Source organism: Typopeltis vanoorti, chromosome 5, assembly GCF_054136105.1.
Source record: "Typopeltis vanoorti isolate ZY-2024b chromosome 5, IOZ_Tvanoo_1.0, whole genome shotgun sequence".
NCBI classification, from domain to species: domain Eukaryota; kingdom Metazoa; phylum Arthropoda; class Arachnida; order Uropygi; family Thelyphonidae; genus Typopeltis; species Typopeltis vanoorti.
Genome location: NC_143553.1, coordinates 154632597 through 154652947, shown reverse-complemented (window position 1 = coordinate 154652947; position 20351 = coordinate 154632597). Strand labels below are relative to the sequence as shown.

The 20351-nt window shown below is 36.8% G+C and overlaps 1 protein-coding gene across 1 annotated transcript in view; it reads right to left on the bottom strand.

Moving 5' to 3' along the window:
* Positions 1 to 2760: 2760 nt before the first annotated feature.
* Positions 2761 to 20351, bottom strand: part of LOC150106958 (uncharacterized) — a 102710-nt gene continuing 85119 nt past the window's right edge. The window contains exons 9-12 of the mRNA XM_090393515.1: positions 19450 to 19692; positions 14338 to 14528; positions 5236 to 5346; positions 2761 to 3481 (exon numbers count right to left, since the gene is read on the bottom strand). Coding sequence (XP_090249641.1) covers positions 3275 to 3481; positions 5236 to 5346; positions 14338 to 14528; positions 19450 to 19692 — 752 coding nt within the window. The 3' untranslated portion in view covers positions 2761 to 3274. The remainder of the gene's footprint in view (positions 3482 to 5235; positions 5347 to 14337; positions 14529 to 19449; positions 19693 to 20351) is intronic.

Sequence of the window (20351 nt, the reverse complement as noted above, 5' to 3'; positions counted from 1 at the left end):
CAGATATTCAACTTTTTGCACTTTCTCCTGATAACTGGGGACCAGTGGCGTAGCTAGTGGGGTGCCGACGGGGCGGTCCTCCCCGGGCGGCACTTTGAACCTTTTTGAACTTTTGTAGTTAATTCTAAAATACAGTCTCGAGAACTCAGTTCCAAATATTGTAATACTACTGCGAATTTTCCTCAACTGCTGTAAGTATTGCTAGTTGTGAGAGGAGTTTTTCTAAATAAAATTTGATTAAGAATTTCCTACATTACTATGAAATAGACTTCGCCAATGTCACCGACGATTTTGCTAACAGAAAAGCAAGAAAAATAACATTTTATAATGTTGAAATTAAAGTTTTACTTCAAAAATAAACTGTTTTAATTTCTTTCCCTATACGTCGTTTTGAATTTTTGTAGTATTTTTTGTGTGTATTGACAGAGGCGGCAAACTTAGGTACCTCCCCCGGCGACAACAGCTCTAGCTACGCCACTGCTGGAGACCCAGCTACAAATATCTTTCCTGTACTTGAACTCAAGTGATCATTTTTAATCGATATGAAACTACCATCCGAATGCTGTAGAGAACTACGAATACAAAAAAGGTATGTCTCAAAGTGAAAAAACTCTGATGTTCATTTGAATCTCACTGTGCACGTAAATATTTGGGCAGTCTGTAGGTGCAAGAATAATTTTATCGCCTTGAAGTGGAATGAGAAAGTTCCCTGTCTAGTTGCCAAAGCAGGGTTTCTGGACTGTAGAAAAATAAATGGCAGTTATAATTATACACACACAGGGTGTCCCAAAATTCACGCAAGAAGTAATTTTGATAGAAAATAGGATTTGAATTAAAAAATTGTAATTTCTTATTGATTCATAAAGTATACGGTTATGCATGGAATAGCATATCGGGTAAATGGCCTCCATGGCTTTGCGGGCACATACGCACTCTTTTGTCGAAATTTTCCATGACCGTTTTGCATAAATGTGGCTGAATTTCGTTGATACAGCGCTCAATTTCCTCCTTCAAGGCGTGGGTGGTCGTGGGCTTGTTGGCATTAACCTTAGACTTCAAAAAACACCAAAGAAAAAAGTCCAACGGCGTTAAGTCACATGATCTGGGCTGCCAATTCTGATCACCAAAACGGGAAATTACACGACCAGGAAATGATTCATGCAGTAATTGAATTGTTTCTCGGGCTGTATGGCATGTGGAATCGTCTTGTTGAAACCACGTGTCGTCCACATCCATATCTTGCAATTTTGGCACAAAAAAAACTGGATTATCATGTCTGATAATCCAGTTTTTTGTGCCAAAATGTGTGTGTGTGTGTGTGTAAACGGGAAAAATTTTAATCCACTCACGGTATGAATGTACTACAGGTTTATAGAAGTAAAAAAAAACCACTTCGGCTTACCCCATAGACAAGTTTCAGTATAAGCCGATGTACAGGGTTTATACTGAAAACGTATTTCCCATATTATCGGACTTTCCACTAGAAGCACCATTAACTGTTATTGACTTACCAGCTGCATTTTCGAAGAATGGACCGATGATGCCTCCAGCCCAAAATCCGCATTAAACAGTGACACGTTGTGGATGCATTTGTTCCTCAACAATCACTGGTGGATTTTCTGAACCCCAAATGCGACAGTTTTGTTGATTAACGAGGCCATCAAGATGAAAATGAGCCTCATCGCTGAAGATGATTTTGTTCAAAAAATAAGCATCCACTTGTTCCATAATCCATTCAACGAACTCTCTTCGCTGTGTGTGGTCAGTAGGCTTCAGTTCTTGAGTCAATTGAACTTTGTAAGCATAAAGATGCAGATCTTTCGTGGAAATACGCTGTACAGAGCTTCTCGAAATGCCCAATTCAAGACCACGGTGCCGAATTGATGTTACTGGACTCTCAGCAACACTCACGAACTTCTTCGATGTTTTCTGTTGAACGACTTGTTGAAGGATGGCCAGAGTGTATAAGATCACTAATTGATCCAGTTTCCTTGAGTTTTTAAATTAATCTTTTCACAGTTGAAGTTAAATCACTATTCCGACCATATTTTGTACGAAAATTGCGAATTTCAGTTGCCAAACCTTCATTATTTTTAAAATATTGCTCAACAATGAAAATGCGTTGTTCTTTCGTGTAGCGCTCCATTTTTAATAACCCTGAATTGTCAACTATCACGCTGTCTTTTTTTCTCGTTGCTAACACTTTACCGCACAAATGGCGCTAAATTTAAATCTTTCGTGAATTTTGGGACACCTTGTGTGTGTGTGTGTGTGTGTGTGTGTGTAAACGGGAAAAATTTTAATCCACTCACGGTATGAATGTACTACAGGTTTATAGAAGTAAAAAATCCACTTCGGCTTACCCCATAGACAAGTTTCAGTATAAGCCGATGTACAGGGTTTATACTGAAAACGTATTTCCCATATTATCGGACTTTCCACTAGAAGAAAATTTCATGTAGATATGTACATATCTACTGAATATACTGAACTCACGAAATTTTCGAAACTTCAGTTTTGCAGATAGCTTAGTTTACGCAAATTACTTAAATGGATAATTCCAAATGAAATATCAGTATGAAATAAGTAAAAATGAAGTATCATTTTGCATTTAGTTATTCTAAGTGATACTAAAAGGATTTCGAAAGCTACGTTTTGATAGAAATAATTGGTGCAATCGAATTGTATAATTCTGTAGGAGTTAATCCAGCCTCAGAAGATCTGTATGTATAATTAAAAAAAAACGGAAGATTTGTAAATAAAATATAGCACTTTATTAAAAACTTTCACTATAACAATACAAAGTTCAATACATATCAGGTTGACCAATTACATTCACAACAGACAAATCTAGATTAAACAATCTTTTGTTAAATTCGTTATTACAGCGATAGACTATCACAGTTGGATGTAATGGAGAATTGAGTTATTCTTCCCGAGACATTTCTCCAAGTTTTCTGTGTTCAAATCTCAAAAATGCATAGTCCGTATTGCAACTAAGAGAATTTTGAATAAAGCACTCGTCAGTAAACAGCAGACACCAGGTCTTTTCACCAGTTTCTCAAATATAACGTTATAAAAATATCTGCATCGATATGAATTTGATTCTTCAAGATGTCATTTGTGTGGAATAAGAAATTCCAGTCGGCGTGAGATGTAAAAACATTTAAATCGATAGATTTCCATGGCCTGCCAGTGACTGTTAACGAAACGAAATAAGAGCCATGATGAGAATCGCAATAGCATATGCCTTTGTCATTCCGAAGCGGGGGAATTAAGTCAACGCATCCTCTGAATCTGCGGACAACACACGAAAGCCAAATTTATTTAGGCGATGTTGCCAGGTGTCGTTCCATACGAGAAGAGACTCAAACCACTCTGTAGAGTTTAATGGTCCCATTGAACCCTTGTAATCTTCAGGCAAAATCAGAGGTGGAAGAAAATCGTGCAGAGAACTCATATCTTCATTATGGAAATGGAACTGCAAGAAAAAACAATTACTAACAGATAGTCAGGGAATTTGCTTATGCTAATCTAATGGCTGTGTTTGAAATTACGGCTGAAACAATCAAAGCTATTAGATAAATTACACTTGTTATTCTGGGTATTCAGAAAATTCACGTGCTCCTCTGAATACAGATTATTCGGAGATGGGAACAGCGAGTCAATTATGTTATAAACAAAAATTGTTTTTCAGAAGCAAATTTCCAGTTTTACAAGATTAATGTTATACAACTTAAATCCAAGTTGTATAACAAGTTTTACAAGTGGTATTTGACATTTCCAAACTGGTATCCTCTTTACGTTTCTGAAATTACGACATTGTACATTTAAAATAATTACGCATTAACATCGAAGGCTAAGAAGTTTTTATAATGACGTTATTTATTTCACGTCTCTAGAAAATTAATGAGTTTTCTATCTACTCCTTTACCCGTGGTATGGCGACAATGCAGCTGAAAATGATTCAGATAGCATCTCTTCTACTCTGACCTGTTTCTAGTATTTCAAACTTGGTCAAAACCTTTAATATCGCACTGCTCATTAACTACTGTTTGAAGTCGGAGGGAGGAAAAGTCAGCTTAGAGATTATCAATGTTATCAAACAATCAAATTTTTCAATTAAAGAAAGCCGGATGGTTTGGCTTAACGGATAACGCTCCCATGCTAAGCAACAAGCGGTGGCGTCGAATTCCACTGCAAGCACGAGTATTTGAATGGCTTTGGTAAACAGATGAGGAGCAACATCATGCTTATTGGAGGCTTTAAGTGAAAAATAGCACTACAAGTTTCAAGATTATCTAACCCTTAGCCCAACGGGAATGACTGGTGTAATTACATCCAGGTAATATAAAGCATTGCAATGATATCACAATACCATCTGAACGTGATGGAGGGAGGATTAAACTTACTTTCAAACGTCTTCTGCATTGCAAGAAACTATTACTGCAGCACGTATTTTTTCAGAAGCTATGTTTGTAGCGTCAGAAAACGGATGCAAGGTCTAGAATGGTGTATGGCTGTAACTCCAAAAAAAGACGCTAATGCAAAAATCGTCTGAGACACTCGAGTACAAGCTCGATGAGTATCCAACCACCCTCTTTAAGAGATAGTCAAGTATGTGCACATCCATTAATGAATTCGAAACTTATTTAGTACCGTGTTGAACCTCCTTTAGTCCGGGTAACAGCACATATGCGGTTTGGCATAGATTTCACAAGATGTTGAATTAGGGTTCAACCTATTGCTGAACAACTCCTGCGCAATATTCAGCAGCTTTAACATGTCCCACACTATGACACCACCCCAGAACCTTGCGTTGTGCTTACTAGGCAAGTTGGGTTCATTGCTTCATGAAGCTCCCACGAAACTGCCTATGGATGGTACAGAACAAGGTCTACTGTGACTTGGATCACATTAATTTTTTTCCAGTCTTCCAGTATCCAGTCACAATATTCCTAAAACCACTGTAAACAAATTTTCCGGTCCTTCGCAGCATCCCTAGTATCCTCATCTATAATATACTGCCATGTAGTGCTTACATCCATGAACAGTTATGTCATGAATCTGAAGTCTAACAACTGAAGGGCGCATGTAGTGTAGCATTTTATTCTACGCAGAATGGAGCAACAAAATTCTTAGCAGAAAGTTTGCTATTAACGTGACGAGAATTTAGACCTATGATTTCAAAAGCTAACGCATGTAATTCTATCCTTTGAGTTTAACCATACTTACCCTTTCCTTCAATTTTTCCTTCAGGAAAGGTTTTAGAATGGAGTACACAGCTTCGAATATATAGGGATGGTTTACTATATGAACTCCTTTTATACGCAGTGGGAAGGAATCCTGAAATTGAAAGAATGAACAAGTTAATTGCTTTTATAGAAATGAAATGGAATAATATTAATACTCCTTTCAATACTCAAGTTCATAAAATCCTAGAAATGATTTAATCCTACCAGGAAGTCAAATAATCGGAAATAAAGTTGAAATGTAATTTTTATAATGACAATTACTCAAATTTCTGGTCACCTGGTGGCCAATGTCGTGCGATAGTTAACATTTCGTTTAACTACAAAATAAGTGCAAGGCTATTTTTTTTTCCTAACCACGAAGAAAAATATTACAAGATGAAAAAAGCGCTTGATACAACAAAACATGCCATATCAGCTCTACGATTGCTATACCTTGTGTATGCGTATATACCGGGAGGTATAGCAACTGTAGAGGCCTTTGTGTAGTTCCAGTACAAATTTCGTGTATATTTGAGTGAATTTGAATTGTGCCCATTATCTGCTCATACAAAAAGCATAGGTATGGTAAGAGAGGTGCTGTGAATAATTGATTTAATTCACATTAAACAGAAAACAATTAACTTTGGCAAACAATAGAGAAATGCAGTACGCCATGTCTTGTAAGATCAGAAGGTCTAAATATCGAAAGGTAAGCAGAGGACAAAATTATATAATAACGGAATTACACCTCAGGAAAATACCTTAGAGTTTTTTCTCCCGGAAACTCGGGTTTTTCATTCCGCGTACAGACAAATCGGCCTTCAGTACACACGCAATTTACAGACAAAAATACTGTTGATGATGGACGATAGACGTGTTGACGGTAGTAGTTCGTAGTTGAAGAATTAGTGGAGAGGATGAGATGTAATAGCGAAAAGTAGTGTGCCCCACAATGAGTTCTTTGACTCCCTGGAGGTGTCATGTAATAAAATTGGTATACAGGGTGTTCGGGATAAATTTGACATATTTATAATTAATTATATTTTTCCGTAAGTTACATGTATTAACACACACTTCTCTTCATTTAAAAGTTTGGACCCTTCTTCATTCACATACAAGATGTCAGAAAGGATGGATAGCTGGAACCCACCTGAATCATGGAAGAGAATAACTTGTATCATGATGATTCGTGCCCGCCATCAAAATAAGGATATTACGACTGCTGCCCAATGCTCCCTGAATACAGTAAAAACAATCAGGCATGAACTAGAGACTTGCAATGGTGACTACGAGGATGTAGCAAGAAGAAAGATCCCTAGCAGACGATCTGATTGCGTTCGTACAGCAGAATTCCTCGCAAATCTGCAGGAACAGGTGTTGAAGAACCCTGGCATTGGAATTCGGGCTTTGTTCGTGGAGTTGCTAACTGTAGTCAAGCCCTGGATAACAAGGGTAGGCAATGGTAGGCCGTATGTATGGCAGCAGGATTCGGCCCCTTGCCACACCTCTGGGAAAAGTCAAAAAATGGTTGTCTGAAAATTTCTACGACTTCACCAGTCCAAATGTTTGGCCTCCAAACTCCCCAGACATTAACCCCATGGATTATTTTGTATGGGGCACAGTTGAAAAAGACACCAATCGCACTTCCAGTAATACAAAAGCCCAGTTAATGGATAAAATTAAAACAGTTTTTGCGGCCCTTCCCAGGGAGACTGTAGCATCAGCTTGTTCGAGGTTCCGAAGCAGAATTGAAGCTGTGATCGATGCTAATGGTGGTTATTTTGAGTAAATCTTGTTGATAGTATTGTAATTAACTCTGCCTGCAATGTTTTTTTGTCAATTCATTAAATTTAATAGATACAAAGAAGATTTTCTTTTTCCTTACGAAACTGTCAAATTTATCCCGAACACCCTGTATATGGAGTGGGGTTTGCACGAAAGTGCATCGCGAGGGGATTTTGTGAGGATAAATTCCGTTCAAAGTTTCACCGATAGAGGGCGAACCCAGTGATAACAGAATGGTATTGAAAATTTATTCATATGCAGGAAACCCGTTACATATCACTACAGTAATTGTTCAACGTGTCTGCTGACACAAGCAATTACATGCTGCAAGGGGGTGAAGCCCATTTACAGAATGGGTGGAGCATATCTGGGTGGATGCAAACAACTTCGAGACAAATGGAATCGTAAATCCTCTAAGGAAGATGAGCTGCTCAGGTACACTCGGGACTTCAAATATCAAAAATCTACTGGTCTCAAGTCCAGAGACTTAGGGAACCATGCGGAGTTGCAATTACGGATGATGAGTCGTTCTTGACCAAATGTGCTAATGAGAAACTGCTTCATAAAAGATGCGATGTATTTTGTATTGTGTCCCGTCCTACATGAACTGGACTGAAGAACGTTTTTCCCTGCAAGTATTCCTCCAGCTTAGTGTATCACTTGGTAACAGCTGGTGAAGAGATTGCAGCTTGTATGGATACAAGTTTAACACCATGAAGGATGTGGGATACGGACGTTTTCGCTATACCCATCATTCTTGCAGCTTTCTATGCACTGCTTACGTTGCTCGCTGATTCTGCCGCTAGGGCATTCGTTTGAGATACCACAGCGCTGGTACGAGCTTCGGATCACACTAGTTTGCCGGTGTGAGAGCGATCTTTTTTTCCTCGAAATGTATTAGGCTGTAGTCCGAAAGGACTGATAGGGCCTCGACCTTTCTTCGTTCTTTTCTACGTTTGAAACTTTCGTAAAGCTTCCGCTGCCGATTCCCAGCTTACGTGAAACAACTTATCTTATCCACCAATGTCGGCATCACAGCAATAAACTTTTCACTATGATTTCTGTACACCAATTGAGAATTCTCATGCATTCATTGAGCCGACAGCCTGCATTTTACAGGATCTCATTTGCATGTATCTCACAAACGAGGCACGCGGTACCGTCTATTGCTGAAAATTTGAGCTAAATTTTCCGTCCAAAAAAAAAATCCCCTGATTAAGATTCATTTCTACAAACCGCACTCTAATATACCAATTTTTCCGAATTACAAATTTATGAGACACCCTGTATTTGTAGAATTTTCGGCTAGGTTTTTCTAGCCATTGTTAATACAGTCAAAGATAACCAATAAGAACACTTAAAATGGTAACTGCGTAACAATATATACTAAAACTAAAGAAGAGTAACTCCCTCTACAAACTATTAGAATTCAGAAAACAATTTACATAATTGCAATCAAGAAACACAAGAATGAGCAGTATTACTTAGAATGACTTCCCAAAGCTGCAAAGTTTAAACCAATCGTTTTAAGTATCGGACTGTGAAGGCGAGCTTCAGAACTGTATAGTATTCCAAAAAAATAACATGTAGGACTTTAGTTTTGTTCCAATGAATTCGATGTACACGCGTGTGGGTAAAGCAGGCTGGCTAATTTGTAATTACATTACAAATGTAATTCCGTAATTACATTACAAATTAATTATTCTTGCACCGTCGAAAACGTCTAGTTGATCGCTTAATGAACTAGACGATAGATGGCGCCACATTAATCTTGCTTTGATGAGAAGGAATGCTGAAAAGAAATTTCAAAAAAAGGACTCTCGATCTAAACACAGAAGCCATAGAAAACATTTTTACATTTATCCCATATTTAGAAAAAACTCCAATACCCTTTTGTAGAAATTTGTACTCAACTTTATAGAGAACTTACCGTTTGAAAAAAAAAAAGTAACATTAAATTTCTACTTTCAACATTTACATTAAGGCCATCTTCAGGAATGTGTATATGCACAACTGAAGTAGCACCATACTATTTCAAGTTACAAAATGTCTAAAATCTGCCTAGCCCGACATCTTAGTTAAAAAAGATAAATAGGAAAAAACTATTATTTACATTGAAACTTCCAGGAACATAATCAAGGAAGAAAAGCAGCCATAAAATCTGCTCAAACCTTATAAGGAATTACAAGTTACAGAAGGAAACGCAAATAGTTTTGTTGAATACCGTGATTACTTAAAATATGAACTTACTGGTATCCGACACTTATAGGCTAATGATCTAGACGATAGATGGCGCCACATGGATCTTGTTTTAAGATTTACACTCACAAAAAGTGATCAGAAACAAAACCAAACTATTTCTGAAAAGGTTAGTTCTTGGCCTTCTGAGGTTGCGAAAAAAGCGTATGACCCTACCAGAATGTACAGGCTTCCCCCCCAACAAAAAAATAAACTACCACAGAGGGGGTAGTGTAATGGTCGTGTTTTGGTGTCCTTTCGAATTATCCAATCCCACACTAAGTGAGCTCAATACCCGAAAAACAGGAGATGAATCATCCTAATCTCCATTGTAGCCAAACCGGTACTATCACAATTCACTACTTGCGTATCCAGGATGGCTTACGTATATTCAGCTTACATCCCTTCAATCTCAAACACGCGTACAAGCATACCATGTTCAACGGCCAAAATAATTAAATGAATTTTAATTGACTTATCCCCAAGCCATTACAACCAATTCAATCTTAGTTACATAAGTTCACCGCTCAACCCATTGAAGGCTATTTCACTTATTTCCTCTAATCTAAAAAAAAATCACATTCTCTGTCACTGTATTCTAGAACGCAGTTCGACCAAGTGCAACTTATAAACTACAATTCAATCTCCATCTTACATTAATTCATAAAATTCTAACCTACCAGATATCAACTCACGTTAGTCTTAGACACGCCCTTCTCCGAATCTACTGTGTAGATGTATTTTTTGACATCAAAATGCTGTAGCATGTGTATAATGCAGTGATATTTCAGTAAAGGATGACAGCAAAAGTTTTCAAATAAAGTTTTATTCCAATGGCTTCATTTATCATTGACAGCGCTCCGTCAGTTCAAACACCGAGTTTGGTAGAATCAACCTGTAGATTTTCTAGGCATGATTATACTTTCTCAAAATATATCTGGTCCCCTTATTTTTCCATTAAGCTATTCAAGACCTATAAGTTCTTCAAAACGTTAAAATTATCAATTCCACTTATAAAAGTACTTAACTTGGCTACATCACATGTCAGCAGATTCGTCCAAAACTAAAGAAAAGAAAGTACAAGCATGGATAACGTTCTTTCAGTTGCTCAGATACATCATAAGCTATTCGGTTTCTAGTAACGGTTTGCTTTGACAGAGCAATTTTGTCTACTTTCCTTTCGATGTTTATCACCAAGACATCTTGCAAATATTCGTACGCAAGGCATAATTTCTTCTCAATCAGAAAAACTTTCGCTTTTTAGCCAACGCTAAAGCAGTTTCGTAGGACCCTTCTGTCATCGCCAAATTTTCATAACTTTTTTTAAACAAACGTATTTCGCCTTCTTTTGACGTCTTCATTTTTCAATCACATTCTGTCCGTAACTCAGACCTAAGCACTAGTTTGTTTTCCTATTTCAGCCTGTTTTGTAGTGTATTAAAATGTCTTATGTGAGAATTTTCACAAACAATGCACAATGGTTTTCCTGACGAATTCGCTATAAATAACTCATTTTCCCACTGACATTGAATCCACTTTTTTTTATTTTTTTTGCACTGAGATGGGTAACTGAATGTAAAAACAAGGGTTAATTTTCGAAAAAGTACAAATGTTCAAAGCACGAACAAAGGACAACTCCGTAGCTCGAGTATCAATTGTAAACTGGCTGACAAACCTGGGACTCACTGCCGTCGCTAACGCTTGACGCCTCAGGATCAAACAAGTGAATGTGCACAAAACAAAATCGATAAAGAAAATAATTACTAAGTTTTATCTTTATTTCCTACAAATCGATTTTTGGTTAATACAATTTGCTTAAATAGGCTTATTTTATTATCATTGTGGTCCAATGCGCCACGTTTGGCGCATGCGTCACAGGTTGGTCTTCCCTAGTCTAGTTTCTATAACCGATTACCACAATAGAAATAACTGTTTGCCATTAAGGATACAAGGAATGCTTCCGTGGGCACACAAACAAATCTTCGGCTTTGATTAACTTTTTCTGAAGTCCGTTTATTCAACTCGTATCCATCTACCTTCCCTCGTCGGATATGTTTGCCTTTGTAAGGATCAAGTTTAATTTAATGTGAAGTCTCAAAATCATCCCCTAAAGAGTTTGAGTTATCCGATCAATTGACTACTCTGCCCTACCCGACAAATGAAATTTTTAGCTCTCGAGAATGTTTTTTTTGATATTTCCAGGTTTAGATAGTTATTCCACTAATAGATACATCTGAACTTGCTATTATCCTTCAACAAATATTTAAACAGCTGCATGAAGTGAAATGCAGCTATGCCCGCGTCACTTCCGCAATAAAATTGTGATGGATTTTTATGCTCGCAAATAATCGGAATTGCGTCTATCCTCCAAATCTTATTCATCCACTAACTATTCAGCCAACTATTTTCACGTGATTCAGCCGCTTTTTTCCTCATTTTTTGCAGTGATAATTTCCCCCATTTAAACGATATTCCGTCAACTAACCACCTGGATAATGTTCACTGACTTCCCCAACGTTTAACCCATATACACCGCACTAAGATTTATTCCTATTCGCGCTATTTTTCTGAATTCCGCTGTTTATATAAGTGATTATAAACTTACGAGTGATGCGATTCTATCTTCGTACTTCACGTAGTCGGCATAATCCCCCTCAATTTTAGACAAAATTCATATGCAGTCGAACCTCACCGGACGAACTTTCTTCAAATTGCTTCCTTTTTCATTATGTTCCCTACCCACGCTAAAGATAATAAAAATTATGACTCGTTCACAATTCCAAAAAGTGTGCAAGGACTGTACATAAGAATCGAAAATATCGCGAATGCCTTCAATCTATTCCTTTTCTGTTAATACAAAGTTCAATAGCTGCATATTATAAGCCTTTGCAGAACTGATTCTGAAAAAAGCGTCATGATTGGTAGTTTAGCCAAATTCTATTGGCTGTAACTTGTCTAACTGTGCTCAAGTTCTTTCGCACTCGAATAGTATTACTCCATCGTCTAATCACGAAAAACGCCAGTGTCCTATTTTATTTTCCCCACGTTATTGCACTGGTGATCTTGTGAATTTGCTCTTAATGCAAATGCACAATGAACAGTTTGATTTTCCAGCGTGAAGAGATCTTGTCCAAACTTGGATACAAGAACTATCCTGATGACATTTCTCCAATTGTTCTGATATTTTATGCTTCTGAGGCGATTCCCATCATTGCCGACTTATTCCTTTTGAGCGTGGGTTCGAATTCTGAGAGATATTTGTTAATAGGAAAGGGAGATGGATTTGTGAATTATTTTCCCTCAACAGTTGAAAGATGAATTTCCTCATCTGACAAGACAGCTTCTTCGCTTATCGTAGGCATGAAATGTCTAGTTTCACGAGTAGGGTTCCTCGATTACGTAACAAAAAACAAAACTTAAGCCCACGTAGGGTGTGTGTGGAGATTTTTTCTTGGGCGTATGAGGGAGATTAGCAGAAAATTGTTTCAAAGATTTAAAGTAAATGAGACTAGGATGATTTATCATTTAAGTTCCCTCGTTTCCGCTAATAGGTGGAAATTGTACCGTGTATGCTTTCCAGAAAAAACATCTCAATACCTTTCTAGAAACGATTTGGTCCTGAATTATTCTGCCTGACTGTACGCAATCGGAATAGCTTCCGGGATTAGTGGCTTCCATCCAACCTAATCAGAAACATTTCTCCAGACCGAGTTCATTAGGAAGTGATTTTGCCGATTGGGGACGGAAAGGAACATCGAGGTTGGAATTTAGACCAGATATTTTAACAATCTAGATTTGGGGAGAGGGGGAAACTTTTCTTTACGCTTCAATTTTTCAGTTTAATTTTAGGCAGTTGGGATGAAATTGGGAAACAAATATACAATAATGGATTCTTTATTAAGCCAAAAACGAATCGGCTAAGTGGTTGGCAAGTTGTGATCACAACCGTGTCTTCCATCAGACAAGCAAAATACTGTCTCGCGGCTATCTACGGAAATCGCGTTTTTAATGCGGCAACCCTCACAAAACAAAAGATGGATCTATGATGTTGGACGTAACTAAAATATTTCCTGTGTGAAGAAATGTGGAACAAATAAGCCAATTCGTTTCGGTCTGCAGTTCAAAGATACTGTTTCAAGGAGTTGAACTTATCAAGTCGTGATATTTCTAATGGATGAAAGTTATATCAATGGGAAGTACTACAGCAGTTTGGCCTTTCTGCTGAGGAGTGCGAAAGCTACGCCTCAACTACGTCTTTAATTCACACTTGCTGTTGTTCTGATCCAATGGTTTACCTGAAGGCTAGGAGACATCCAAGGCCAATAACGAGTCATTGGGTGTGCAGGGATAAGCAAAAGATCTGGTTACTATAAAACCTACCATATACCACTAAGCATGAGGCGTTCAGTGTTGTGATGAAAAGAATGAATTTCATACCAGCGTTTTGAACGAGATTTGCACGAATCATTAATCTTGACTGCAAAAAAATTTAGTTTTTTGCCCAATTTCAGTTGGCTTCATTTGATATCTAATAATACCCATTTTGTTACTAGTTTCAGCGATTTCTTTAGTCCATATTTGCCGCGACTAAGTTTCACCTAGGTGCATTAAGGCCAATTAGTCGCTTTGATAATCAAATCAATACGTATATGTTCATAATTTGAACAATTTCAGATTAATAGTAAGAACCACTAGACACCCAAGTTTTGCAAAATAAAAGTGTGCTATATTTTTATTTCTAACATACCGTGCAACTGAAGTCGAAATAAAAAATCGATGTAATACGCAAGATACTCCAGTGTTGTCCAAAAGTGCGCCGGCGAGTTTTAAAATAGTTACAGTAGCGTATAAATAGGCAGTTTTATGAGGTAGCTTCTGCATTTTTATTCGCTGCATCTTACTAGAAGAACCAGTGAAGCATCTGCTTGTGGAACCAAGCAATTTAGGAGAAAATGGAGACAGCATTACAGTGAAACTTTTCAAATTAAGCAGACTACAGATGAATTCAAAAATGATTATGACAGTATAAGATTTACACGGAACAAAGAATGAATAAGTTCTTAAAATCAATGAAAACTACCTGAATTAAACATAGGATCTTGTTGATGGCAGTAGGGCTACTCATCTGTCGGACATGAGCCCACTTGAATCCTTGCAGATCTACGATAATGACGACCCCATTGATTTGAGTAATTTCATTCTCGATTACCTTCTCCAGAGTGAGCACAGAAGCACGCATCCCCACAAGAAACGGAAATCTTTCGGGTTCACCTAAGATAGGAGACAAATTAGAATGAATATAACAATGGTTAAATATTAATGGTGAAAAAGGAGTTGTCAAATGCATCTTCCAGCAATAATACTGCCAGTTTCTTCAAATTTCAGGTTAGGATAACTACGGAAATTGGAATGGAATACCATTTTCTCTCCTCCTGTCAAGGAAGAAACTTATCAAATTTACCGACTTATTTATATACGTAATTGAGCTGCTGGTGCGAATTCCATACAAAGATACAAAAGAATTACCTAGGTAATTGTTCGATTTGTTTGAACTATCAAAATGATAGTTTTGATACAGGTACGAGACTTCGCAAAGGTGGAGAGCGAGGTCAAAATAAAGCAGTGGAAAGGCCAGACATTAAAATATGTAAATTTGAATTATAAAAATAAGAGGAATGAACAACGCTCCTTTTGAAAGCAATGGCTGTTTCGAAATACTTATCGAAACAATCATGTCAAATTTTAAACTTAAATGTTTACTTTTCATCTATATGAAAATTTTTGAGACTGTTGCATAAATAAAGAAAAAATCCAAAGCCACAATACAAGTTTCTGCTCACGCCATTGAACATAATCATGTCCCACAAACTGAAACAGTTAGCATCGTTGAATTCCAACACGATAAAGATATCCGAATCAGTAGCTATCAGGACAAATTGTAACAACCCTTAATATTCGCCGCCCTTACATTTAAGGGAAACAGTTCTATCAAATAAAAATTAATGCTAACTTACAAATCAGGATACTTGATGTTCACTGATGTATAGGGAATACTATCGTTCTTCCACACTTCCGAGATCGGTTATATTAGAAATTTTCTTTCCTTAAATTACTTTATAATTTCATATCGGTCGTCCAGTTGGTTCAAAAAAAGGTATTCTTATTTCATCATTTACACACATTAAACATTGCTTTTAATTTTAAATTAGCACGGCACTTATCTCGTGTTTGATTTTTAATGGTAATTTGTGTTACACTTCGTTTAGTTTTAATACCGCTTCCATATATATAGAAGTTAACGCTATCAAAGTAGATCTGCCACCACCCACTTATTGACAGACGTCTTTTCGCTAATATTGTGTCCATCACAAAACAACGTAACCAGAAATATGTTATATTCTTTATAAGGAAAGCTTCCTTATAAAGAAGCTTTTTATTCTATAAACTTAAGGAGAAAGATGAACTTAAAGTTCAGAATACTATTCAATAGGGTTTTAATTTTTGGGGCCACTGTTTTCTGTCAAATATCCACATTGGTATTCACCAATGCGGATATTTGACAAATACCAATTACTTTTGGCCTACTTCCCCCTGTGAAGTTTTAGTTCTATGCAAAAGTCGTCCAATTAACTCGCTTTCCATTTTTTGAAAGTGTTTAAAGAAAGTTTCGCACATTGAAGGTTTTTCAAGATCACCTTTTAGCTAGATATGTTTTTAGATTTTTAAAGTTTCCTAAATTTGGCTATTAAGGGTTGTGTAACAGTTGCTTCAAATAAGAGCCTCGTTAACTCATACTAAATGAGAACTGAGTCAAAACAATTCAATAATTTTCAGTAGCACCATGAGCGACGGAAAGGACAAACTACTGTAAGTTTTTTTTTTTATTATTCAAGTTTGTCCATCCGGAAGAGTAATGCTGGTGTTGTGTTACTAGTCTTTGTATCGATTTTGCCAGAATTTAAGTTAATACTAGAAATCTTTAGGTTTTTGCGTCAGACAAACGACTACTGGCAGTAATGGTAATATTCTGTTTGCTGGCTTTTTACACTTTGTATATTTGCAAACATTTTCTGTAGTCCTGAAGCGACAAGATGTTTCAAGTAGTTTACGTTAACTCATGCACTATATCGAGTTAATATTAGCCTATTCCATGGTTGGAAGCAAGAACTAGAGGCAAACCAAAGAGATAGACGGTTGATGGCTAATCCTGGAAGCCAATAGTTTAAGAAATAATTTATTATGAACGCTTTCACTCAAATCAGATTACCATATGATGAATTCTTGATCTGGGTGAAGAAAATAAGGTGTCACCTACAAATTTTTTATCCATTCACTTCATCCACAAATAACTATTACGAGTAAACAGAGGAAGGCCTCGAACATTTACCTGAACTTTTAAATCGGTGAAGACAGATCTTCCAAAACTAAAGATTAAGGAAAGCAACGATACCATTAACCAACTTCGAACATTACATTGACAAGCAGGTATTTTTTAGAAGTGGAAGAAAAACACCGTGGGCACACAGCAAACAGTCACTGACAAATGAAATAAGATTCATAGTGCAACAAATATACACTGCCCGTTAAGTTTCCAGAAATGCGTTTGCGTAACTAACCATACTCACTGCCCGTTGGTGATACGTAATATCTTATGGGGAAACTATACCTATAACATATGCTTCAGTTGTTCGTGCCCTGTAACTTTTACTCCGTCCACTTCATTGAGTGATGGCAGTTGCTCAAAAGAAAGATGTTTTCGCAAGACCAAAATAACATTTCTGAAGTGTCGAGGTGTGATACTCTGGTATAACTCACTATCTCCATACTTGCTCCATATGGATTCGTCAGAGTTCGATGTGAGCCCTAAAAGTGATCACGTTGAAAGTTTTATTTCTTAATGTTAAGAACCAAAAATGTAAATGCGTGCCTAGTTATTTAGTGTTCGAATTCACAACTCAGAGCTTATGTATGTCGACTTGGAAGGGGGGGGGGTGAAAAGATCCGGGCATTTCATTAATGTCAGTAGTGTGGCCATTAATTACGATACCGTAGTAATGAATTGTTGGGTTGTTCACCTATATAGCAATATACTCGGTTTGGAGCACAATGTGGAAAGGAAAAGATAGGACTGAAATTACTGAAATATTAATAGAAAGGATCCAATGACATTCACATTCAGTAACGGACTCATATTTTGACAATCTTCCATCCCGAGATAAGTTAGGTAATCGGAATACTGTTGTGAAAACTAAACATCGAACTTTTTCGAGCCAATTCCAGTGAGACTACCGAAGCTGCAATTTAACAAATTTTACCGATTATCATAAAAATTAAGAAAATCGCAGCTCAATTTAAAACAATCCGAAAACTAATGTTTTATGCGTTCAGAAATAAATCTCTTTCCGTAGAAAACTGCACAGACTAAATTGGAACTTTATATCTGAACTTACTAAGCGAATTTTGATGTTGAAATTACGAAAGAACTTCGAAGTAGTTTGCAGCATCTTGCAATAAAACATAACCAACCGCTTTGAGATGTGTAGGTGAATGTCAATAAGATATTTTCCTAAAAACAATTTCCTGTTGAAACTTATGTTCAATCGTTACAAGGTTTTATTTAGCTACACGGAAGATGGGCAGGAAAGAATGCTGACAAACGAGAAACTACACAGATCGTGCTGAGCCTGACAATACACTAAACTTTCCAGAAATAAATTTTTTTAGACCAGTCTTTGTATTCTTAACCTGCGGCAGTGAATTCCATTTATAGGGTATTTTCCTTGGTAGATTTCATATACTTCGATCTAAAGAATTTATTTGCGATTAAAACCAAACGTACGACAGAATGTTAAACGGACAACTATGATGGAACCATCATTAAAACCGAGCTAAAATTTAATATCAACGTTTAATTTTACAAAACCTTCCATTCCGGAGTTTGTGATTACATGAAGTTCGCAGTGCTGCTCTTTCATGAGGTGATCATTTCTCAAACTCATAAGCTAACAAATGGTCAATTTCGCAACTTATGAGGGATTTTCAGATGGCGAATGCCAAGTATCCGTCTTCATGTTTATTTATTTACAGATTACAATAGGTAAACTGTCCTGCAGGAAAAAAAAAAACTTCAGATAAGTCATGTATTAATTATGGATTTCGGTTATTGGGTGGAGAGAGGTGATATCATTGCTTTGTGAGAACGCAATTCCTTTGGGGAAAAAAAAAGGAAATGGGCCAAACAAGGATTTCGGAAGCGGGATATAAATTAACGTCAAATGAATGAAATTCATCTCAAATTACGCAACCTGGAAGAAAAATCCAACTACAAAAAAGATTTATAAAAGTATACAATAATCATGAGATGAATTTCAAGATCCAACTGATGCTGATTAAGGTGTACTTAATTCAATTTCCAATCTATAAATGGAGAGCAAAAAATTCACTGAGTGAAATTCAGTTCTGGATCCGTAGACAATTGTACTAATAAACTAGAATTGTACTAGTTTATTGGTAGACACCAATGGATTATGCAGCCAAAACGGACGCAAGCTGATATCCGCAGAAATGCTAATACCATTCCGTGAAGAAATATAGTACCATCCGTAAAACTTTTTTCCATCGTGGATTCGATAGCACAAATCCAAACAGTTTAAAATCATTATCTATCCCCTGATAGACCAGTCCCCACTGAACAAAGAAGTTTTACATCCTTGTTTTCTTTTCACAGAAACTTAAATCTGGTATTATCCTTTAAAAAGGATATAATGCAAATTGTATTTACTTGGTCTGCTTTCAAGCTTGCCATTAAACTCTTTCCAAGGATATATTGAACGGCTGTACGAGTCTTTTGTGGCTGTCAATGTGGTATAAATTGGTCTTATTTGCGTCGAGCGTAATGAAAACCGTAAGTTTCTCCTTTTCTGTTCATTGTCTACGCTTCAACTACTTAGGTCACTGGTGGGATAACGACGGTTACAATACACTTGTGTAGAACTTTGTTACTCCATATTTTTCTCAAAAAATATTTTTCTGAATAATTAAAGATTTTTTTCTTAATAACCGAGATCAACTGCAAAGATATCTTAGCTGTCCTTGTTAGTGGAATATAAATGGTAATGAAAACTAGTATGAATAAAAAAAATAAAAAAGGTACAGAGCATGCACATTCCGAAAAATACTGAAATTACCTTACCAACTCGCATCACCACGATGGTCCGTCCTTTTGAATCCCTGTATGGCAACACCGTAACTAAATTTTCATCGAACACATCACGTACTGCATGAGGTGAAAGGTCGCCATAGATGTCCGAATGTTTCGATCGGTACTTGTAGTAATTTGTTATGAGTTTTGCAGCCTTATTGCAATTGAACTTCCGTGCTCGGAGAAATCTGTACAAAAAGGAATTGTCTGTTCTAGAAACGAAATCCGGAACACCTGAGATATGAAATAAATAAGTATTAGAAGTCATAACACATATGAGTCCGATTTGAGACAGCGATAAATCTAATTTGTAAAAAAAAAAAAACGAGCCAAGTATACTGAGAAAAGCAGTTGATTGGTAGAATTCGGGAAACAGCTGCTTAACGTTGTAATTGAGAATTACAATAATCCTCATCTAAACATAAAAAAAAATCACTAATAACTGTCAAAGTAGCGGTTTAAATTGTAACCGGACGCCTGCGTTTCTCAGAACTCCGCTCGCTTTACACATATACCATTACCTTCATGTTCATCCTCCAGAATTACCAACATGTCAATGCATTAAATTTACCGTTTTCAATGAACTGGATAAAGATACTTCTTGTTTTGATTAATCAGACAAGCTTCTTAATTTTCCGGTTGTCAATGAGTATATCAAAAGTGATAGGGCTTGTGGACCTAGACTTAAGATTTGCAGGCTTCTGGGGAGTCAAGACTTCGTAGGATGATTCATCACAATGCGTATCATATCCTGCTTAATTCATTTATCGTTGGTGTTCTCAATGGCACCCTCGAGGAAAGCATTCTACTCCCCATCCAACACCTCACTTTTGTAAGATCCTTACAGCTTTTAGGAATAATTCCTAGTTCTCCCATCGTATGTAATAATTTCC